The 24,483-nt window shown below is 44.8% G+C and overlaps 1 protein-coding gene across 1 annotated transcript in view; it reads left to right on the forward strand.

Moving 5' to 3' along the window:
* The window catches only part of LAMA2 (laminin subunit alpha 2), a 755,002-nt gene that overhangs the window by 505,373 nt on the left and 225,146 nt on the right, over window positions 1-24,483 (forward strand). The window contains exons 22-23 of the mRNA XM_015416769.1: window positions 5,581-5,717; window positions 16,869-17,105. Of these exons, the coding sequence (XP_015272255.1) occupies window positions 5,581-5,717; window positions 16,869-17,105 (374 nt within the window). The remainder of the gene's footprint in view (window positions 1-5,580; window positions 5,718-16,868; window positions 17,106-24,483) is intronic.

Below are 24,483 nucleotides of genomic sequence, written 5' to 3' on the forward strand. Positions count from 1 at the left end.
GACGGCCTCTGGGGGTATTCTGGAACTGGAATGACAGGCCCCAGAGTGGAATGACAGCCCCTGGGGGTAGCAGCAGTGTTCTGGAAGTGGAATGACAGGCCCCAGAGTGGAATGACAGCCCCTGGGGGGTAGCAGCAGTGTTCTGAGACTGGAATAACAGGCCCCAGAGTGGAATGACAGCCCCTCGGGGTAGCAGTTGTTTTCTGGGAGTGGAATGACAGGCCCAATGGTGGAATTACATCCCCTTGGAGTAAGAGGAGTATCCTGGAACTGGAATGCCAGGGCTATCATTACAGTCCCAGGACACATCTCCTACCCCCTGGGCTGTCATTCCACTCTGGAGCCGGTTATTCCAGTCCCAGAATACTCCTGCTAACCCCAGGGGCTACCATTCCACTGTGGGGCTTCTCATTTCAGTCCCAGAACACTCCAGTAACCCCCAGGGGCCATCTAGTGATGAACAATAGATTGTGATTAGATAACTGAAAAAAAGACAAAGTGGACAGCTCCCCTAATGCTAACTTGAAAGCAGAGGAGCAGCAGTTCTAAACCACATGGGATAACAGCGGCACCAAGCTGATTCTAGAATGCATATATAGATTCCGCCAAATACCCCAGGTTAATGCTGTACTTACTGCAGAGTCACCCCTGAATGGCCATAAAATGGCCATAAATCTATGCAGACAGCCACCATAAAACCAGAGATCAAACGAAGTGAAAACAGCATGCAATCTGGACGGTGCTATAAAATTCGACAATCAGTCAAAGTGAAAGTGGCATGCAATGTAGATGGGAATTTCTGTTCTAGTGGGGGTTTGGTAAGACAGACACAGAAGACTTGATTTTAACTCAAGATGCTAGGTACTTGAACCTGGACCCTTGTACATGCAAAGCACATACTCGATCTCTGAGCTGTGTCCTCTTCCAATTCTGATCAAGTGTTGCAAGGGCCTCTAGGCTATTAAAGGTATTTCCAATCCATTCCATCTGTGGATTAGCAAAGAAATAACCTTCTTGGGCAGATGAGTATATTTTAAGAATTGTAGCGATTATGTTCAGAACTGTAGCTCTGTGCTATTGTGTCCCTGTTCAAGAGGAATGGATCTGTAAAGGCATGTTTATTGTTGTGTAAAAGTTTAAACATGTCAGCACTTGGTAAGGGTAAGAGGTCACTGCTTGGATTCACTGAAGAGAAAACTTGAATTGAAAAGAAAGTGGTACTTGTAGACTTAAGGCTCTTAGCACAAATCGGTATGGAACAAATACCTTGTGAACGATCTCTGTGATGTGTCATTTTTGCAGGACTTGCAGGTTTGGAAAGCTGCTTTCTGTTCTGAAAACTTTCTGCCAATATATATCTGATTTATTCCCAGAATGCCTCAATTTGGCCCATCTCCTTCACTATAAAATATCCCCTTTTTACATGATTCAGTGATAGGGAAGATGTATTAATTTGTTTTTACATTGTTGTCATAAATTGTGTTTTATCACAAACAGAAGGACAAGAGTGATATTTCAGTGTGCCAAATGCAAAGAATAAAATCTGCAAGCTGTAGAAATAATAGCTATAATCTAACAATTTTATGCTTAGGGAGGTTCATGTAAACTAGGGTTTCCTATAGTGTTGAATAATGTTTTCCATGTACTGCAGCCAAAAAATGGATAAAATGTTTTAAATCACTGTGATTGAATAAAAGAAAGAAACAAGCAGTGGGGATGCCTTTGGTCATCATTCCTTGATAGTGATGCAGACCCATAAAATAGTTAATGCAGTCTCCAGCATAGTCACTGGGATGGCTAGATTAGATGATAAAGCAGGTCAGCAGATTATGATAATTTAAATCCAGCATTTCAGAATATTAAGTGCTTTATTTACTGGGGGAAATTAGTAGGCATTCTGATTAAGAGGAAGCTGTTTCTGTAGTGTTCCTTTTAAGATTTTATTTCATTTTTCCCCTAAATAGTCAACGTTATAGCAGGAGTAACCATAAAAACTGGCATGTGTTGCAAAAAAAAAAATGCCTAAAAAGCTGTAGAAAACAGACTGTGTTAGGGTTGCTGGGTCCCTCCTGGCAACTGGCGGGAGGTGGGATGGACTTATCAGGAGCAGAGGGAGGTCCATCTGATGTTGCAGCAACATGCCTACGTCACTTCTGATGTGATGTTATCATACTGCAACATCCAGCCGTGCTCAGGTATATGGGCAAAAACTCTTTGGTAAAAGTGGCTTCTACCATAGAGTTTTTGCCCAAATACCAGAACGTCACCTCGATATCGCCAACATGATGATGTCATTTCTGGGTCAAATCAGACCCAGCATGTAGACATGTCACTGCAATGTCAACAGGGCCTTGTTCTTTTTCTGGGGAAGTCCTCCGGCCAGCCAGGTGATTTACAGCAGGACAGTGATGTCTGGCAGTGGGGGATCCCTGCCTACACTGGGGGGTCTGGCAATCCTAGACTGTGTTGATTATGCTCCACAACCAGCGATGTACACAAGCATGATTTTCCTTCCCTCTGCAAATAGATGGGCAAAAAACTCTACTCTGATAGATTTTTCACTTTTGGGGAAGAGTAAGGTACACCTAAACTTACCCCCCCCCCATTAGGAATGCCATAAATTTGTCAGAGAACATGTTCAGGTGGCGAGCTTGCCTTGTTTGGCATGATCAGACATGATTTGACATGATCAGACTGTGACCTGATAATGTTCAGACTGCATCAAACAATTTATGCAGATGCTGAACTATACGTTTGCAGTTGCCTATTGATTAGAAGTCCACTCACAGCTGATTGAAGGATCAAAGTAGGAGCCCACTTCTGACCCTGTGTAAAATAGTTACCCAGTAAAGTTGCAAAAGGAAGAGGGAAAAGGGCTTGTTTCTCTCCCCTCCCCTCCAAGCTGGGTGGGGACAGAAGAAATTATTTTGATCTCTGCATTGTAAAGTGAGGCGAAGAGCTCCCCTCCCCTTCTTTCCACACTGGATGGGATCAGATGCTATGCCTTTAATCTCTACATTGTAAAAGACAGTGAAACAGCTCATTTCTCTTTAGGGCTGCCAACTCCCCCGGTAGGGCGGAAACCCCCCGCCCCGGAGGCCCCGTTCCCCAACGCCGGGGAATCGGGACCCGAGGGGAACCCCGCCCCAGCGTGCGCATCACCGGAAGTGACGTCACACGCTGGGGGCGGGGCCACGCCATTTGAGGGGGAAACTCTTTGTTTTCCCCTTAAATGGCGTGGCCCCGCCCAGCGTGTGACGTCACTTCCGGTGATGCTCTGGCGGCGCGTGCGTGCACATCTGACGCCGGCTCCCGGAGCGACTGGACGCTCCCCCACCGGCAAGTATTTTGAATTTTGCAACCCTATTTCTCTTCCTTCTGCTCCAATTTAAGTGGGTACAGAAGTAATCCTTTTAATGTCTGCATTGCAAAAGGGAGAATGAAAAGAACCCATTTTTCTCTCCCCCCTCTCCCAGCTGGGTGGGGACAGATGCAGTGCTTTCAATCTCTGCATTGCAAAAGAGAGAGGTTGTTCTTCTGGTTTCTCTCCTTTTTTTCTGCAGCTCAAGCCAACAGCAAGATTTTCCCAGCAGGAAATCAAAAGCCAACTCCCAGGTAACCCCTCCATAGCTGGGAGTTGACTTCTGGTGACTGCAAGTAGCCTGTTCCTGTGAACACACACAAACAAGTTGCAAACAGCCAGACAGCCCATTAATTAATTGGCTCTCTGGTCACCACTGGCAAGCAGAAAGTGAGCCAAATTGGCAGGTGTTTGAGGACCCTACAGGTGATCATTGCATTTGGGGATGACAGCATTCCCATCTGTTTTGGTACACATTACATGGGAATGTACTGCGTGCAAACTCAAGCTCTGGCTATGAGGAATTTCCCCCCTGCATCAGCCATTGTTATATCTCATAGGGAAAAAAATCCCTCACATGGGATCAGTGCCTTTATATCTCTGAAATTCAGCCTGATTCAAATAAATGTCATTAGGCAAAATAAGCCCTACAAATATATTGTAACAAAGCAAAACAAAAAACAACAGTGTTGACATTTGATGAGCAAAGATCCTTAAGAGATACCATAGGCTACCCCTATTTTGATTGAGTTTTGGATTTCATTCTAGTAAGTTGATTTGTTCGAAGAAACTTCATAACATTATGTCAGTCTTTTTAATTAAATACAATGTAAACAGAAGTAATATTGAAGTCTGAAATCATGAGATAAGCCAAATTTCTCCAGTTTGTTTCATACAGAGGCAATGGCATACACCTCTACTGATGCTACTAGGGCTTACAAATGTGTTAGTGACTTCAGGTGTGCAACCAGAAACTCTTCATACAAACAGGAGCCAGTGGTCTTGAAAGGACATTCTGCTGTTACATCATCTATATACTAATAGCCAAGGGTCCCCTCTCTGTGCGGATACTTATTTCCGCAGATTGGGACCGCATGGAGGAAAAAGAGATTATCCTGCACACGTGAGTTACTTCCCAGGTGTGCAGAAAAATCTAAAAACTTTAAAATATAGAGGGGGGAATTAAAAAACAGGCTAAAAGTAAAACATAGTTCACTGCAGCTGTGTAGAAAACGGACTTACGAGGGCAGAGGGGGAGGAGCCTTCTCTCCCCATCCCTCTCTCTCCTGTTGTTCTGATAGCATTGAGTCCTCCCCATGGCCATGCCATGGGAATGCTATTAACACTGCAGAGCTCTGATAACAATGATTACTTTTAAACTGTGGGGTTTCTCTGGACTGCAGCCACCAGTGTTCCCTCTAAGCTGAGTTAGTGTGAGCTAGCTACAGCTTTTTAGCCTCCAGCTCACACATTTTTGTCCTAGCTCAGGGAGTCACAACACATTATGCAACATTTTGTTGTGGGTCCCCTCTTGTTGAGTCTAAGCAGGAGTCAGCCAAGTGTGTTTCTAGAAGGGAGATTGCTTGAGCTCTTCAAAGAAAGAGCAGAACAGAAGTGCAATAAATTTTGAACTGACTCTAATCTTACAAACTCCTGTAATTTTCAGCATCCATTAAAGCTGTGTTAGGATATGTCTAAAATGATGGTTTATCTGCTGTTGATTATCATTTGAGGAGGAGGCACAGTTTGTACTACATCTCATGATTTGTCTCCCATTAATTTGTAAGGCTTACTAATGGAGTAGTGAAGGGCACAAGTGATGAGATGTAATAAGGGTATTGAACTGGATTCACTGAGAGATCAGGAATAAGAGAATAGTATGGCCACTGTACTTTAAAGAAAAACAAGACAAACACAGATGGAACCCCAGGAGAAGGCTGCCTATGTGCATTCCAACACAGCTGAGAATCTGGAAGTGCCCAGCCCAGGCTTGAAGGAGCAACATATCTAAAGCTGTGAGACTCTGATTATGCATCACTTTTCATTCCTCTGTTCTTATACCTCCAGACCATAGTTAGATGTGTTCCAATAGCAGAAAGTGGTATATATAGTATGATGATCCAGATTGAAATTACTGTATTTAGAATATGAATGATATGCCTGATGGTTAAAAATGTTTTGTTTCTCTGTCTTTATCTCTCTTTTCCTCCCTCATGAAGCTTGTGAGTGTGCCCATCTTGGGAATAATTGTGATCCACACACCGGTCGTTGCATCTGCCCTCCCAATACTGTCGGAGAGAGGTGTGATAAATGTGCATCAAACTCCTGGGGTCATGACATTGTCAGTGGGTGCAAGGTGAGTGAATCTGCATTTCCGCCATTGGATTTCATCCTGTTCCATGTAGTACATCGATGCTGTAAGGAGCCAAAACCACAATGCTAGTTTTCTGAAGAATTAAAGAGCTGAGTTTGTTTTTATGAATTTTGGCCTTATGTCTTCTTTTGTAGAGTCATTGTGGTATAGTGGTTAGTGCTCACTGAATCAGAATCTGGGAGACCTTGGTTCAGATCCTCATACTGACATGAAGCTCACTGGGTAACCTTGGGCCAGTAACACTCTCTCAGTCATTTTATGTTGTATTTGTGTTGTTATTTTTAATGGCAGCCCCAAAATGCCAGAAAACATGGCATTCTCATGTGCAAAAAGAACATATCTAAAGTATAAGATTCATTAACTTGACAAAAGCCATGACTGTGATGCCTTCTGCATGAAACTTTAGCTCCATTTTTTTCTCCCTAACTGTGGCATGCAGAACCAATATATGGCCCCGGTCACACAGGCCGGATATAGCAGGGGGGGGAGGCTTGGCTAATTGCCCCGGCGCAGTTTGATGCGCGATTATACGATCAGATGCACCGGCGGCACACCACGGGTCCTTCCCTCGGCGCTGGCGGGTAAACGAGGGACCGGAGGGGAATGCTGCGCGCTGGCGCGATCACTACGGGCGTCTGGAGGCAGCTCGTGGCAAACGTTTACTAGTACCTTGGAGGTACTAGTTTTTTACGGCGCATTGTCAGTGGTAAGCCACCAGTGCGCTCCACTTCCCAGATGTTGGGGTGTGATCGCGCCCGGATAATCCGCCCACCATCCGTGCCTCTCCCGCAGCAACTTTGCCGTGTGACCGGGGCCTATATAGCTCTGTCACCCCCACCCCAGCCTTTTAAGGGCTTTTTTATGTAATAGCTGAACCTTGGATCAGCTGTTAAGTGGGAGAGAGGTGAAGGGCAATTGTTGGGCTGCAGGTGGCCCAGGAAGTTACTTGAGGTATCAGAGCATCTGTGTTGATATGACAAAGAAAGCAACATAGGGACAGGATGTGTGAACACCAGTTCCATGCACTCCACTTCACTCACTTCTACTTTCACTGTTGGGATGACCCTTCCCATCCTGTGTGGAAGCAGCCTGTTACATCTTTAGTTTGGTGTTGCTTCTTTAACCCATTCTCTATCCTGTCTCTTCTTCTGTCTGCAGTATTTACAGAGATGCTACTATGTCATTTTTGAGATATGATCACCAGAATTATAGACAGTATTCCAAATGTGTCCAAACCATTTATTCGTACTGAAATTTATTTTTAGTTCTTTTCCTAATGATCTTTAGCATGTAATTGGGTTTTTTCACTGTTGCCGTACACTGAGTTGACATTTTCATTGAGCTATCCCTATGGCCCTAAGGTACCTTTTCTGGATAGTCATAGGCAGTCTGTGTCCCAGTACAGATGTGCTAGAATTTTTAGACCAAATATGCATAATTATACTTCTCCTTAGTAGTATCTGATGTGACATTTTGACTGTTAACAATTTAGAGGAATAATTTTAGAACTCTTCATAATTTGTTCGGGATTTCACCATATTGAATACTTTGGCATCTTCTCATCAGAGTTGGATGATATACAAATTTTGCAAAGTTTAGTTTAGAAAGCCAGATTATGAGGGACTGTATATATGAAAAAAAAAACTAAATTACCATTTTTGGTAATATTATGAGGCCTCCTAAATGCAACATAGTTTAGGGCCTTAGCGTATGTTATTCTTCCAGATGAGTTATGATTAAGTTAAGGTTCTTCTCTGCATCAAAACAGGTCCCTCTGCATCTTCTTTCTATTCCTTATCACAGTTTGGCAGTAGCAGCACACAGAACTTTGATTACCCCAACAATTAAATTGGAGGGAGGGCTGAGTATCACACTCCACTTCTCCTGTCCCATGGCCCAAATCTAAAAAGGTGGTGGGTTCCGTGGCTGCTACACAGAGCTTTAAAATAGTGGGGAATCAGCTTGTTAATTAAGCCCTTCCAGGTCCAAAATAGGAATTACATAGTAGATCTGTCATTGATCTCCACAAACATATATATTAAATTGAAGCTGTTTGAACAGTGGTGATAGTTAATTCTTTCTTGGTGCCATTTTCCCAATAAGAATTACCTTTCTAAAGTGCTGTTTGCTCTGCAGGAGAGAAAATCCAAGTTTATGCCCCCCCGGCCCTTGGGATAGACAACTGTAGAATTATGTATGTGATTTTGACTGGGAAAATGTCAAGGAGAAAGGAACTAAAGGAATAAGAAATGGTTTAAAATCATTTTACTGTGAAGAATAACTAAAAGAGTTTGCAGTACAACTAGGGAATTTTGTTCAGCACAAGGGTCTTTTTTCCTGCTAAGGAAACTAAGATTGCCTCAGATTACCAGTTTTTTTAATGAATGTTTCTAAGTTATTAACTCTGTCAGTACACCTCCACTCCCATCCCACTATGCCAGATAAATTGGCAGTCACGCATGGTGTCATTTTGGTCATTAAAAAAAGATAATTAAAAAAAAATCTATCACAGATTTTCTGCCTAAGGCATAAATTGGCCTTCAGCTTAACCTGTTTCACGGGGTGATTGTGAAAATCAACCTCATGCTTGCTAGCCCAAGCTCCTGGAAGTAAAGGCAGGACGCAAATGTTGTAAATCAAATAAACACGGTGAATCCATTTTGCTATCATGGATGACAGCTATGGGTCTAATCCTTGTTTTACTTATGTATTTTGAAAATGCATATGCTGCCTTTGTGTTCAACAGACAGAATAACTAGCCTGTTAGACGTAAATCTGTGTCCCATGTATTTGTTTATTCCAACAACTGGCCATTACTATATCTGTTGAAGTAATGAGTTCTGTGAGTTAATCGTACATTATATAAAAAGTGTGTCCTGAACCAAACTTAGTGAAAGTCATTGTGGTCTAATGGGCATAATAGTTGCTTCCACATGGAGGTTTTCTGTTTTTTTTCACACAGTCTCAACTTCTAATTGTCTACTCTCTGTGTTTTCCCTTGCTTTGATGAAATCTCCCCGAAACCTAGTCAGATATAATCCTTTTAGAATGATTGCAGTCAAAAGTGCCTTTCCAGCCCATGTAGATGGGGAGGCACACATTTTGGAAGGTCCTGTCAACATTGGCCCCATTTTCCTTGCCCCATGGCCACCATGTCCCCATGTCGAGGGCTTTTTTGGACTTTTAAAAATGAACTGTTGCTAGATCGCTATAGATGCAGTAACGTTATAATGAGCTGTTGCCATGATCTCCTAGCTTGTCTGAATTCCCACCTGTCTTTTTTTTTAAGTACAAAGCTTTTTCTTTACAAGGAAGAGGGCTAGAGGCTTACTTAAAAAAATAAGCTAGTAGATTGTAGCAACAGATCGTGCCAATTAGTGTGCTGTAACAATCCAGCAAATTGCCAATTTTTAAAAAATACCCTCTGGGGTGGTGATGAAGTGGTAGCTGCAGGGAATGAGGTATAGAAAGTGTGGGCAAAACTGCTATATGGATGCTGTGTTGCCAAAATGAATGCCTCTGCATTCCTAGTGGCAATGAGAACTACATGGGTCCCTGTCACACAGCAGGAAAAACGATGGCAGAAGTGCGGCTAATCTGAGCCGCACCAAACTAGAGACGCCACGGCGGGATCCCATGGATCCCCTGAGCCGCGGCGCCGTTGCTCCCTGGCACGATCAGATGCCGGAAAGAAAGCGGCGGTGGAAGGGAGAGGCTGGCGAACTGCGCATGCTCACACATGCGCAGTTTGGCCAGGAGCCGGGGACGCGCCGGATGAACCACCCAGGTAGGTGGTTCTTTTTTGGTGCGGGGTTTTGGGCGGGAGGGACGGATTGGTGACGGGCAGGCAACGCTTCCCAGATGTTGCCGTGGGATCACGCCCATTTGCCGCGCATCCAAGCCGTCCCTCTCCCGGCCCAAATCCTTGCGTGTGACCAGGGCCATGGAACATCATCCTTCTGTGAAAGCAGCCAGAGCTGATTATGATGTGATCCCAGGTAAGATAATGGGTGCTTTCACATACACTAAGTAACACACTTTCAATCCACTTTGCAACTGAATTTTACTGTGTGAAATGGCAAAATCCACCTGCAAACAGTTGCTGAAGTGGATTGAAACTGCATTATTTAGCGTGTGTGAAACTTCTCTCTCGCTCCCAATCACTCATTTGCAGAATTAGAATCAGATTGACCTTCTCCCCATCATTCTGTAATCCCTTTATATATTGTAAAGTATTGTATCATTAACAGCAATATAAAGAGGTTTAATTGCTGTAGTTTCCTTCAGAGAGTGTTACCTGAATGCAAGCAGTCAAATGTTATAATGCTCTCTTTTAAAAGCCTGTTTTTCATGGCAGTTCAAACCAGTTAGTAATGCAGAATAATTTATTTTCTTTTTGAGTTGCAAAGCTCCTTTCAGGAAAGCTCTGCCTTTCTTCAGCACACAGATCACTGGGATTCTGCAAACCAGCTTAATAGGGGTGAAGACCCCTGTTTCTGCTCTGGGATCTCTTCTATCTGTCTTCGCCTTGTCTATTATATGAGTGCATTAGTATGGCAGCTGCTGTGGCAGTCTCTAAATTAATAATGATATGTCAGCCAAGTCTCCCCTTTTAATGCCTTGCAACTAATTTCTCCAAGGCAAGGTGTGAGTGCCCCCTCTCTACTTGAGCATTTAGCAGCACCAATTTCAGAGCCTGTCATAACTCACTGGCATGAGAATACTACATGTGGCTGCCTCCTTGCAAAACAAACATTACATTTGATTGTAATTTACTCTGCATATGGCAAACAATTTGCCCAGTAGGCATTATCCTCTGGCATTCTTTACTGTGCAGGCTTCCTGCTCCAAAAAAGGTTTTAACTCATAGGCTACAAGCAGCAGCTGTCTAGGCAGTTCTTAACTGTGAGTGGTCCTAGCTATTGACTAAGGTACAAACTGGGCCACGAAAGCTATGGATTACTCTTTTAAATTCGACTTGAGTTGTTGCCAGTAATCACTCTGATGGGATTTTGAGGGAATAAAGTACTACATTTCTAGCAATATTTTCAAAAACTTTGCCAGCTCAACTAAGGAATGTGCATCTGGGGACAAAATTAATAATTTTGAACCTGAATTTCGGGTAGGGCACTGCTTTTGTTTTCCTGATTTTTCAGAAGTGTTGTTACCAGTTTGGGGGAGGGGTTTTGAAAATTTGGGACCATTGCTTTGGTCTTTTCCCCCCCCCCCCCCCCTGCGTAGGCGCGATGCGGGGGGGGGGGAAAAGAAAGAGATGAAGCCAGCCTTGGACTTACCATGCTGGGATTGTCCCCACTGGAGGCTTTTCTCTGCCACCATCAAAGGCAGCAGAGCCTAAAGCTGGTGGGCTCCTGGACCAGTGAGGTTTGGCTGTTGCAGTGGCTGCTTCCGTTCCGCCACTGGGGACTTTAAAAAAAATCAGCTATTGAATAGTGCTATGTTAATACAACATTATAGCAATATGTGTAGCAGGTTCACTGATTTCCAAGCTTTCATTTTTTAAACAAGTAAGTCTCTAGCTTCCTTCATTGTGGAGATACATAGGAAAAGGCATATCTCGACTATGGAAGGAGCTAAAGACTTACTTTTTCAAAAAATGAAAACTGGGAATTCAGAGAACCTGGCATTCATATTGCTATACTGCTATTCAATTTCCAGATTTAAAAAAAATCTCCCAGTGGTGGAGGAGGAAACAGTAACTGTGATAATCAAGCCTTGCAAAAGTCCAGAGTCCTCTAGCTCGCCTGCCATTTTCCATTCGGGGGGGGGGGGGGGGCTCTCTGGCTCCAGTGCTGGCAACAGGGAGAAGTATTCAGCAAAGACAGTGCTGGCATGGGAAATCCACAGCTAGTTTGGTCCTTTCCCTTTTGAAGGGCCATGGATGGCAACCCAGCCAACCTGACCATCCAGCTTCCTCTCTTTTCCTCACCAACCAGCTTCCTCTCTTTCCTTCCCCACTACTGCACTTCCCCAAAACAGTTCCAGAATTCCACCAGATAAATTTTTGTTATTCCTGAAATGTTAGATGTGCTTTGCAGCATTTCAGGTGTTCCTGAACTGACCCGAAACAGCTAATTTGGGGTATAATTTCCCCTCAAATATGTCCAAAGGCACATGCCTAAGCACAACTTTTTCTGTTTCGTTTGCTGAGTTATGTGATTTATATGTTTAAATGGGTACTTCCATTCTCTACCCCTCCCTTTGTTTCCCTTAGATCCCTTTTTGATTTATTGGTCATGCCTATTAACACTATCATGGCATTTTCCCATATCACTGTTTTTCCTCATATGAAACTAAGTAGTTCCAATAAAATTCTTTCTGTGCAAGTGATAATAACAAATCTGTTGGCGTTATAAGATAGTCACAACAATACCACTGAGAATATGACAATCACAGGTTCGAAGCCACTAGAACTTTATCATTCAAGCCAGCACCTGGAGCTTTGTATTATCTCATGGCTTGTCATTTACTTTAGCTTTAGTGCTTAAGGAAAATAGAAATAAGACGGTTCACCAGCTTTACCTCACTCCAAAAAATGTAGCCATGGTGAATGTTAGCTGTGCCAGGCAATGTTGGTACTGTCATTTTCCAGTAACGAGTTTTATCTAGGGGTGTGCATTCATCTACCCAAGCCAAAAATATACCCAAAAATACCTTATTGATATTTTCAGGTATATTTTGGCATCCCAAAGGTATCTGGGATTTTTCAGGAAAAATGGGAGGAAATCTCAAAAAAACTAAGTTATATTCAAGAATTACTGGATAGATCTGAAAAACAGCGTGGAGGCTGGAGCAGATTGCACCCACCTCCAATGCTCCCTCTAAGCCAGGGGTGCCAAACATAAGGCCTGGGGGCCGGATCCAGCCCATCCAGGGCTTTTATGCGGCCTGTGAGCAACTGGTACAAGGGTGGGAGTACTGGGGGGAGTGGGCGGAGCCACTCCATTGTGGCTTCAGCATGGCAGAACAACTTCATCTGCACAGTCAAGCATCATGGGAACATCTGCCTATTGCTGCACTGCCTCTGCACCCCCCTCCCAGACCATGGGGCCTTGCAGTGAGGATACACCAACTCAGAGCTTACCAGCTGCTGTCCTTTATACAGCTTCTATCTCCGGTCCTTGGCAGTATGTTTTAAGGCACACATGGCCCGGCCTGACAAAGTGACATTTATGTCAGATCCAGCCCTCGTAACAAATGAATTTGACACCTCTGCTCTAAGCTGTGGAGTCTTGTGACTAAAAAAAATGTACTTTGTGAGCTACTGACATTAAAGTTGTGAGCGAACAATTTGGCTACGGCATAAATTAGTTCGCTCTAGCCATCCTTCCTGAGCTAAGAGAAAAATGTGTGAGCCAGAAGCTAAAAAACTGTGCGCTAGCTCACACTAACTCAGCTTAGAGGGTACACTGCCCACCTCTCAGCTGTTTGTCGGGCTTCTAGTGCAGTCCCTTTAAGATTTAAAGGGACTGCAGAAGACAGCACTGTGATCAGCTCTGACCAGAGGCCAGCCCAAAGCTGTGCCAGTGGGGAGCGGTCCACTCCCGGCTGGCATAGCTGATCCTCAGCCCTTGGTTAAACGGGGCTGCAGGAGAAGCCAGCCAGAGGAGTGAACCACTTCTCACTGGCACAGCTTTGGGCTGGCTTCTCCTGCAGCCCCATTTAAACAAGGGCTGAAGATCACCTATGCCAGTGGGGAGTGGACCCTACTGGTACAGCTTTGGGCTGACTAGAAGGCAGCCAGAGGGTCAGCTGTGCTGGCAGGGAGCGGACCTCTCCTCTCCAGCACAGCTTCAGGCTGTCTCCTCGTGCAGCCTCGTTTAAACAGGGCTGCAGGAGAAGCCAGCCAGAGGATCAGCTGTGCTGGTGGGGAGCAGATTGCTCCTCACCAGCAGAACTTTTGGGTTGGCTCCTCATGCAGCTTCATTTGAACAGGGCTGCAGGAGAAGCCAGTGTGGGGATCAGGTGTGCTGGTGGGGAGTGGATCGCCCCTCGTCAGCACAGCTTTGGGCTGGTTCCTCGTGCAGCCTCATTTAAATGGGGATGCAGTAAAAACCAGCCAGAGGATCAGCTATGCTGGCACGGAGCAGGTAGCTCACTGCTGGCACAGCTTTGGGCTGTCTCCTTATGAAGCCTCATTTAAATGGGACTGTAGGAGTAGCCAGTGTGAGGATCAGGTGTGCTGTTGGGGAGTGGATCGCTCCCTGCCAGCACAGCATTGGGTTGGGTCCTCATGCATCTTTGTTTAAACAGACCTACAGGATAAGCCAGCTTGGGGATCATATGGGGGGGGGAGCAGATCGCTCCTTGCCAACACAGGTTTTGACTGGCTCCTTGTGCAGCCTCTTTTCGACAGGGCTGCAGGAGAGAACATAAGAACATAAGAACATAAGAGATGCCAATGTTGGATCAGGCCAAAGGCCCATCCAGTCCAACACTCTGTATCACACAGTGGCCAGAAATACCAGTGCCATCAGGAGGTCCACCAGTAGGGCCAGGACATTAGAAGCCCTCCCACTGTTGACCCCCCCAAGCACCAAGATGACAGAGCATCACTTGCCCCAGAGTCCCTATCTATACCTTGTGGCTAATAGCCACTGATGGACCTCTGCTCCATATGCTTATCTAATTCCCTTTTGAAGCCGTCCATGCTTGTAGCACCCACCACTTCCTGTGGCAGTGAATTCCAAGTGTTAATCACTCTTTGGGTGAAGAAGGACGTCCTTTTCTCCAAGCTAAAGAGCCCTAAGCGCCTTAACCTTTCCTCATAGGGAAAGTGTTCCAACCCTTTTATCATTCGAGTTGCTCTTTTCTGCACTTTTTCCAAAGCTATAATATCCTTTTTAAGGTGTGGTGACCAGAATTGCACACAGTATTCCAGATGAGGTCGCACCATTGATTTATATAGCGGCATTATGATATTGGCTGATCTGTTTACAATACCCTTCCTAATAATCCCCAGCATAGCATTGGCCTTCTTTATTGCAGTCACACACTGTCTCGACATTTTCAGTGAGTTATCTACTACAACTCCAAGATCTCTCTCTTGATCTGTCTCTGCCAGTTCAGACCCCATCAACGTGTATTTATAGTTAGGATTTTTGGCTCCAATGTGCATCACCTTGCACTTGGCCACATTGAACCCCATTTGCCATGTTGACGCCCACTCGCCCAACTTTGACAGATCCCTTTGGAGTGCCTCACAATCCTCACTGGTTTTCACCACCCTGAACAACTTCGTATAATCCGCAAATTTAGCCACTTCATTGCTTACTCCCATCTCCAAATCATTAATGAACAAGTTAAAAAGCAGTGGACCAAGTACTGATCCCTGTGGTACCCCACTGCTTACACCCCTCCACTGGGAGAACTGCCCATTTATACTCACTCTCTGTTTTCTATTAATTAGCCAGTTTTTGATCCATAAAAGGACTTGTCCTTTTATCCCATGATTTTTGAGCTTACTTAGGAGCCTTTGATGAGGAACTTTATCAAAAGCTTTCTGGAAGTCAAGGTAAACAATATCTATTGGATCCCCCTTGTCCACATGTTTGTTCACCCCCTCAAAGAACATTAACAGGTTAGTGAGACAAGATCTTCCCTTACAGAACCCATGTTGAGTCTGCCTCAATAGGTTTTGTTCATCTATGTGCCTACTAATTCTTTCCTTAATAATGGTTTCCACCAATTTACCCGGTATCGACGTCAGACTGACTGGCCTGTAATTTCCCGGATCTCCTCTGGAACCCTTTTTAAAGATGGGAGTGACATTAGCTACCTTCCAGTCCTCAGGAATGGAGGCTGATTTTAAGGAGAGATTACATATTTTTGTCAGGAGATCCACAAGTTCACAATTGAGTTCTTTCAGAACTCTCGGATGTATACCATCTGGGCCTGGTGATTTATCAGTTTTTAAGTTGTCTATCAGTTTTAGGACCTCCTCTCTCGTCACCTCAATCTGACTCAGGTCTTTCAACACCCCTCCCGAACTCAGCGGCTCTGGAGTGGGCAAGCACCTCTCACCTTCCACAGTGAAGACGGAGGCAAAAAATGCATTTAACTTCTCAGCCATTTCCCTATCATCCTTCAGTACTCCTTTTACCCCTTGGTCATCCAAGGGCCCCACTGCCTCCCTGGCTGGTTTCCTGCTTCTAATGTATTTGAAGAAAGTTTTATTGTTGGTCTTTACATTTTTTGAGAGGCCAGCCAGAGGATCAGCTTTGCCAGTGGGGAATGAATTGCTCCTTGCCAGCACTCCCTTGGTTGGCTGGCTGCTCGTGCAGCCTGAGTCTCCAAAGTGTGCTGTCACAGACTTTGCCAGCACACTCCTAGTTTTATCCATATGTGGTGGCATTGCCCTCATGCAGTAAAGTTTTGGGAAAAGGTTCATGAGAAGGTGGAATTCGTAGGTGAAATGGTGGTGCCTTTAAGGCCAGAAGTTTTCTTGTTAAATTAGGTTGCGAGGTTCTCTAAGAGACCTAAGAAACCGCAGGTAGTTCTCTTATATTTAATTTCTGTGGCCAGAACTGTGGTACTAGAAGCAGAACATTGCTCCAAATATCCAAGAATGGACAGAGAAAATTAAGGAAATGTATGTTAATTTAAAGCTTGCTGATTTACAAGCTTACTGATTTATGGCTGCGGTCACATGGAGCATTAGCCACGCTACAGAGACGGAAGATAGGCGAATTTTCCAGGCATGATCACACCGCAACATCTGGGAAGTGTAGAGCTCCCGTGGCGAACCCGAGGCTTCCCGCCGAAGATGCGGAGTTAAAAACTAGTACCTCGGAGGTACTAGTTTCTGGAAACCGCGGGGTATTGGCTGGCATCTGATCGCGTTTCCGGTAGTGGCATCCGGTGCCTGCCCATGTCCCTTTGCAAACAGGGTTCCCCCCCCCCCAAGTCTCCACCAGATGAGCACAAGCACCCAACAGCGTATACTTTTGTGTCTTTTTTAACCTACACAAACTAGTTACCTAGTGTGATGATATGATTTTGTACAGAATTAGCAGAGAATTTCAGGCATTCTTTAGAAAGCTAAGTTGTCACTTTGTTATAGTTAAAAGGTTATTAAAAATTACTATTTTAAAAAATCTTCTCTTTTCACCATAGGCCTGTGATTGCAGTGTGGCTGGATCCCTCAGTTTACAGTGTAACCCTGATACTGGCTGCTGTTTCTGCCGCCCAGAGTTCTCTGGGGATAAATGCACTGAATGCAGGTTGGGATATCGAAACTACCCACAATGCATTGCCTGTGAATGCCTGACAGCAGGGACTGAGCAGCATACTTGCGATTCAGAAATGGAAAAATGCTCATGTGCTGATCACACAGGACAATGCACTTGTAAGGTAAGAAAAAGAAGATTGTCCTTGTTTTTGATGTTTCTTCACTGTGTGTTTTTCATGTAGCTCAAAGAGGAAACTAAAGATTAATTGGCTGTGAAGGCCAGTTTCTTTGGTCCAGTTCAGATTCTTAAAGGGTTGGGAAAGAGGACCTGTTGTGCATACTGCATCTTGTTTCTGTTGCACAGATAGCTTGCTTTTGTGATTCATTCCTTATGGTTTGATTTGAATATCACTTACATTTTAATTGATATTATTTTTTATTTATGATTAACTGCCTTATTGATCAGTTGGATCCAAAGGTGAGATAAAATAATTTAAATAAATGAAATCAGTAAATAGGTTGCATTGGCCCTGTTTATTGGGATAAGAAGGGCGATCCAGCCAACACTCAATGCCCGGTGCCTGATGCAGGACATGTGAGCAGCCCAGTGAAGGGGGATATGTGGACCTACTTCAGGCTGGAAAATGTTGTTTCAGTGGTACACGGTACAACTCAGGTGAGTACCCTGAGGCATCAGTTTGGAAGATGGAGGGGTACCCGTCAGGCAGAAGCCTGGGGCTTTGGTACGTTCATGGACCTGGGCTAGGAACCCATTGAGGAGTGCCGCTATCCTTGACCCGTAGACCTTGCAACTAGGGAGATTGGACATGGCACACCTCCCTCTTCTGCAGCCCTACAATTGCCATGAAAATAAAGTTGGCCCTTTGATTATCCCAGTATATGGTTTCGGCTCTCTTTTATTCTGCATCTGCAGACAAATGGTGGATTTGTTACCGAAGTGACATGGTAATATCAAGTGGTAAAATCATGGTCTCCTGACATGCCTTCTTTCACCCTTTAATGATTATGCAATAGCTCTGTTGTATCTCTGATGGTGTTTACTGTTCCTTTTGGGAAATACACACAGTGACCTATGAATAAATTAAAATTAGTCAGCAAGGCACAAAGCTGATTTTCATGATCACCTCATAATGTGAAGACTGCCAGCTGTACATATCCAGATTGGAACAAAATTCCCAACTTCGAGTATATACTAATGGAGTGTGAACTTGTCATAGTAGATAACTTAATTAAAGTGTCATCCCAGTGTGCTGCAGCAGTGAAAAAGGCAATGGTGATTATTAGGAAAGGGACTGAAAATAAAACAGCAAAATATAATGCCGCTGTATAGATCTGTGGTGTGACCACATTTGGAATGCTGTATGCAGTTCTGGTCACCGTATCTCAGAAAGGACATTGCGGACATGGAACAAGTACAGAAGAGGGCAACCAGGATGATCAAGAGGTTGAAGCATCTTTCCTATCTAGTAAGGCTGAAGAATCTGGGACTTTTCAGTATAGAAGGATGAGTAAAGTGAGACATGACAGAGGTTTATAAAATTATGCACCAGGTTGAGAAAGTGGACAGAGATAGCCTTTTCTCCTACTAGAACTTGAGGGCATCCAATAAAGTTGATAGGCAGTAGATTCACGATGGATAAAAGGGAATACTTCTTTAAACAACAGAGCTTAATATGTGGAATACGTGGCCAGAAGATGTAGTGATGTCCACAGGTATAGATAGTTTTAAAGGGGGATTAGGCTGATTCGCAGTCTATCAGTAGCTACAAGTCATGGAAACTAAGTGGAGAATCTCCACTTGCAGGAGCATAAGCCTTTGAATGCCAGTGCCAAGAGGCAACTTTAGGGGAAGGCCTCCCCCTCTATACCCTGTGGTTAGTGCATCTAGACTAACTGGTTGGGCACTGTCTGAGACAGCATGCCACAGTAAATGGACCATTGGTCTGATCTAGCATGGTGCTTCTTATGTTCTTATGTAGAGGTATTTTTAGTTTGGGATGCTTTGAATAACTACTGGTTTGGCTTATGACAGTACTGTCACTGGTAGTCTTAGCTATGGGGTAGCTGATGAAGCTGTCCTGGACCCCACTTGGGGTCCTCACTGGGCCCTCCTGACTACCACGCAGCTGTCCTGGTTACCACTGCCCTCTCTGCCAAACTGTGACTCCAGTGGTGACAAAAAGGGATAGAGACGGGGGCAGGGTGGGTCTCTGACCACCATACTGACATGCCTTGGCTGCCTGCCTGCCCTCTGAGTCTCAGACCTGAGCAGGAAGACAGCGCATGTGAAATGTTGCTTGCAGTTAAATGGAGAGCCCCAGATGGAAGAAGCTGTTAAGAACATAAATAAAGTGTATTGAAGGCAGTAGAAAGTGAGCCTAAGTGGGATCAGAGACAGAGGAAGGGAGCAGGCCAACCCAATGCCACTCTGACTCAGTGCCACAAAGAGAAGGGGAAGTGACTCTCTAGAGCCTATTAAAAAGCCTGGCTTAATGACAGCTAGACAAAGAAGGCAGATCTCCGAGGAAGGCAGCAGCTCTCCCAAGCACTTCTTGCAGTGGTGGGATCCTCCTCATCCAGCTTCTTCCCCTCTCCTGCTGAGTGAGAGGCCAACAGCAAGTTTTAGGGCTTTGCCTGTTAAAGTCCCCAAGCCCCTGCCCTCCCCTCGCCAGGGGTGCTGCAGTTGCAGAGCCGAATGGTCAAACATGCACAGGCTGCTGAAGTGCTGAGCAGCAGATCTGCCATCTCTTTGCAAGATGAGTGCTGCATTCTCCAACGTTGTGGCTGAAAGCAGAGCTGAGTCTCTGCACGGCAGAATTCTGTAGTCCAGTTGCTTGAGGAATAAATTCACGCTTAGCCTTGTTACTTAGAAAAGAAATAGAAGTTCTTTATTGTGAGAGAACTCTGTACTAGATAGGAAAGGCAGCCTAAAGACTTCTAGCTATCTGTATAAGCTAGGATAGAAAGAGATTGTAGAAAGCATGTCCAGCGTTCATGGGAGAGAGAGAGAGAGAGAGAGAGAGAGAGAGAGAGAGAGAGAGAGAGAGAGCGGGGGAAGAGAGAGAGAGAGAGAGAGAGAGAGAGAGGTGTGACCCAAAGGAAAGAATCTCAAGAGTAGCATTCTGAGTAACAAAGGGACAGTAACAGGAGTGGGCAAAGGAAGGATCAGTGAGCACTCTATCTACCCCTATACTCTTTACTGCCCACCCCTGAGACTCCAAAGTCTGTGCTAGCATTAAGCAACAATGCACAGTCATTTCCTTTCAACAGTGACCTTGCTGGCTGCATTTATCATGGGAAGGATGGACTGCTCTGTTGACATCTACTGCTGCTTCCTGGTGAATCTACAAGTGGTACTTTGTGCTGCTGACGTAGGTTGTGAAAGGATGCCCACCTGCCCTTTTAATGGCTTTCCCCCCCTTGGTGCCTGCTGACCTCTTATTTCTTTTTTCACTGTGAGTGACCTTGTTTCCCAGTGCAAACTAACTTGTCAATGGCCAGAACACTTCCAGCCCTTTATCCTTGGGGGAAAAAAAGAACCATGGGATTTTGGTGAGAGGGAAGGATGATTGCATTCTCCCTTAGCCCCAGATAAGTCCTGCTAGCAGCCAGTAGTTGCTATTGTTAATTAGGGCTTCTGAATGCTCTTGGCTTTCACCATCTTTATTATTGTCCAGAGTGGGCTGCAAGGAAATAAAAGGAGTTTGCTTGGCCCCCATCCTTGACATTTGTCAATAGCCCCAGATTCACTAGCCTACTCCTAAGAAGAGTATAGTGCAATCAGTGCCATTTCATGCAAGCATTCATATTTCCATATAGCCCAGTAGGACTTGTCACTTCACCCTCTCCCCCGTGTCATTTAATTACCTGACCCAAAGCATCTATGATAGTGAAGGAGAGTCAGTTTCACCTACTGTGCAGATGTGAAAGTGACTGCAAGGCAGAAGGGAATGAAATTCCACTACCACAGCTACTGTGCAGCCATGAATCTGTTCAACAGCTGCTCAAGTCACAGAGGAATGAGGCAAAAGATCTGAGGCTTGGCTCACAAGTGGTCTCAACTGTCAAGAATGGTGTGTTCACCTGCTAAAAGTATTCACTGCAAAGTTTTTAGCATTTCTACTTTTAGGCAACACTACCTTGCAACAAAGACCTTGACTTTTAGCATGCTCCGAATTGCTAGAAGTTTGCGGCCCCAGTGCCAAGGGGAGGGGTGAGGCCAGGGCCAAAGGCAAGAGGCCCTTCATATACAACCACATGTTAATCCCATTTACACCGTAGTTGAAATAATACACCCACACTCAAAGTTTCAGAAAAATGTGGAATAAAATTGGCCACAACTTTATTGGTTACAGCTGTAGTCTGCTTTGGCACAGCATGGGGTACCGGTTCCAGTTCATTGACTGCCAGTCGATGATCCACTGGTAATCTTGGGAAGACAGGTCTCTGGATCCCACAAGGGTGGACACCCCAAGGTGGTCTCCCCTGCCACCTGAGCATGAGGGTAATCCCTGGCCATGCCCCAGGGCTGGGCATACCACTTAACCCTCGCATCAAGATCCCTTACGAGGATCCCCACTTCAGGAAAATGGGCACACAGGCCGACTTTCCTGAAAATAGAACCGGCGCTATGCTGATACCGCCAAGTTGTGACAAGGAAAATTAATGAAACAAGCCCACATGCAAACCAAACGATGCCATACTAAAGGGCTGGGAGGGTGGGCCAAGTCGCTCAATGCCAAAAAGATGGTGAGGGGGCAATGCTGTGCCTTTAGTAACAACCAGTGCACCCCCACCCCCCAACACCCAAGACCCTCTGATAGGGCCAGCGCTGGGTCAGGTGGGCGCAAGCTTCCCACGCCTGCTGCTGGCCCACCCCGTCCCCCCAGCGAGGATTGCCTCTCTACCCTTCCCTCCCCCCTCCCCGTGGTGCGGCAAACAAGGCTCCGGGAGATTTCAGGGTCCCGGCTTCTCAGACAGCAGCATGATACAAGTTAATTTCTGGTGGATTATATCACCACTGACAGAAAACTTTTAAATGTTATTCTTCAGTATTTCCAGCCTGTATTAAAATACTTCTGAATACATGTACCTTTATTCTTGAGGAGCAATTTAACTAGGAGCACTTACCTAGTTTTAGCTTCATTGGTTTTTATGTAACTATCCTATTGAATGTGGTCATTACTTTGTCATATTGATGTGGTTTAATGATGTGTAAAAACAGTTACAGAAGACAAAAGAGCTTCTTTCAGCCTCACTATTTTTCATAATTTTTTAAAAAACATAGATCTCATTTGTCTGATTCAAAAGCATCAAAACAGGCTCTTAGTCGCACAAAGAGATGAAATTTGTGAGAGCTTGTCATCTTTGAATAAATACTTTATTTTCCTGGAACAACTAAGGGCCAAAAGAGTTGAGATATTGTAAGATCTGGATATTCCCAGCATTTTTACAGCATTTTGCATAACTGCACAGGGCCGAGATTCAGGCTCAAATGACTCAGGGATGGGAGAGGTAGGACTGCCCTCTCTCACAACCTGGTGGAGAAAAGGCAGGACTGGTTCCGTTGCATCCTATGGTTGCCACACCACTACATTTTAGCAAAGAGGCATAGGTCTGTATAGGTATGGTAACAAAGTCCCATTATTACTGGAACTGGCCCAACTGTTTCAGAAGAGAAGAAGAGAAGAGATTGGATTTAAACCCTGCCCTTCACTACCCAGAGGTGTCTCAGAGTGGCTTACAAACTCCTTTCCCTTCCCCTCCCCACAACAGACACCCTGTGGGGTAGGTGGGGCTGAGAGAGCTCTGACAGAAACTGCTCTTTTTCAAGAACAGCTCTTATCAGAACTACGGCTTGCCCAAGGTCATCCAGCCAGGGGCAAGTGGAGGAGTGGGGAATCAAACCCGGTTCTCCCAGATTAGAGTCCGCTTACTTAACCACTACACCAAACTGGCTCTCATCCAAGGCATCTTTCAATGGAAAGATGGAAATATGGTGGAATTGCCCAGGATGAGAACTCTGACTGGGTTTTGAGATATGCCTGCACATGCAAAAAATACAATCCCTGTTGAATCACCTAACACAACTTTTAAAGGCACTAGTTTGGAGGTTGGATTAGATGACCCTGTAGTCCCTTCCAACTCTATGATTCTAGTCATCCTACAATTTGCAATTAACAATTTGAGATATGCCGATGACACCACATTACGGGCAAAAAATAGCGAAGAACTGAGAATATAAACATGACCTACTAAGGAATGACGTAAATTTAAAGTTGACAATGAAGAAACTGAAATGTTTAAAGATTTTCTATTCCTTGGCTCACTCATCAACCCAGAGGGGAGACTGCACTCAAGAAATCAGAGGGAGACCAGGACTGGGAAGGGTAGCCATGAAGGAGCTAGAAAAGATCCTTAAATGTAAGGACATGTCACTGGATACCAAGATCAAAGTCAAGATAACTCATAGCACAGTATTCCCCATTACTATATATGGGTGTAAAAGAAGGGCAATGGAAAAAGCAGACAGGAAGAATGTTGATTCATTTGAAATGTGGTGTTGGAGGAGTGGTATACAGATACTATGGACCAAAAAGACAAATAAGTGGGTTCTAGATCAAATCATGCCTGAACTCTCCTTAGAAGCTAAAATGACCAAACTGAGGCTATTGTACTTTGGTCACATGATGAGAAGACAACACTGGAAAAGAGCATAGTGCTAGGAAAAGTTGAAGGCATCAGGAAAAGAGGAAGACCCAACATGAGGTGGATTGACTCAATCAAGGAAGCCACAGCCCTCAAGTTTGCAAGACCTGAGTAAGGCTGTTAACAATAGGGTATTTTGGAGGTTGTTAGTTCATTGGGTCACCATAAATTGGAAGAAACTTGATGGCACAGCACACACGGTCATCCTGCCAATCTTCTGGATTGCTTGCCTGGAGTTGTCTATGGAAGAAACCACTGCAATTCAAAATGAATAAGTACCATTCATGTGTACTGGCAGCCTTGCATACACAGGATCTGACAGGTCACTGTCCCAGACAGGTTAGTACCCCAAACTGGAACTGATCAGTGATGCTCCATTGTCATTCTGAAGCAAGCACCCTGAGTCGTAGCCCTATTTTCCCAAGAACACACAGAATGTCTAGATGGGGCAAAATTGTGATCTCCACTGGTCTTTAGGACCACATGATGCCCTCTGTCTTGTTGATCTGTTTTAGACCTGCAAACACCACCTCCACCAATGAACTCCTTCCAGGATGCAACCCAGTGCTATTGAGCAAACAGCTCACTATTACACAATGCAGCATAAAAGGCCTCAAGGCCAATTCTCAAAAGGGTTTATTACTGGGGCCAGAATACTGAAAGCCATATCACCCTACCGACCTCCAACAGTGTTGTTCTTGGCCCAGTCTAAGCCAGCAAACTTAATGGGGTCCTTCCAAACCCTCTTCCAGAGAGGCTTCATCCATACCCGATCCATCTGTAGGCACAACTCTCTAATTTTTTTCAGGATTTTAGGGGCCTCGAAACTGA

This window comes from Gekko japonicus, unplaced genomic scaffold, assembly GCF_001447785.1.
Source record: "Gekko japonicus isolate JY-2015 unplaced genomic scaffold, Gekko_japonicus_V1.1 scaffold92, whole genome shotgun sequence".
Taxonomy (NCBI): domain Eukaryota; kingdom Metazoa; phylum Chordata; class Lepidosauria; order Squamata; family Gekkonidae; genus Gekko; species Gekko japonicus.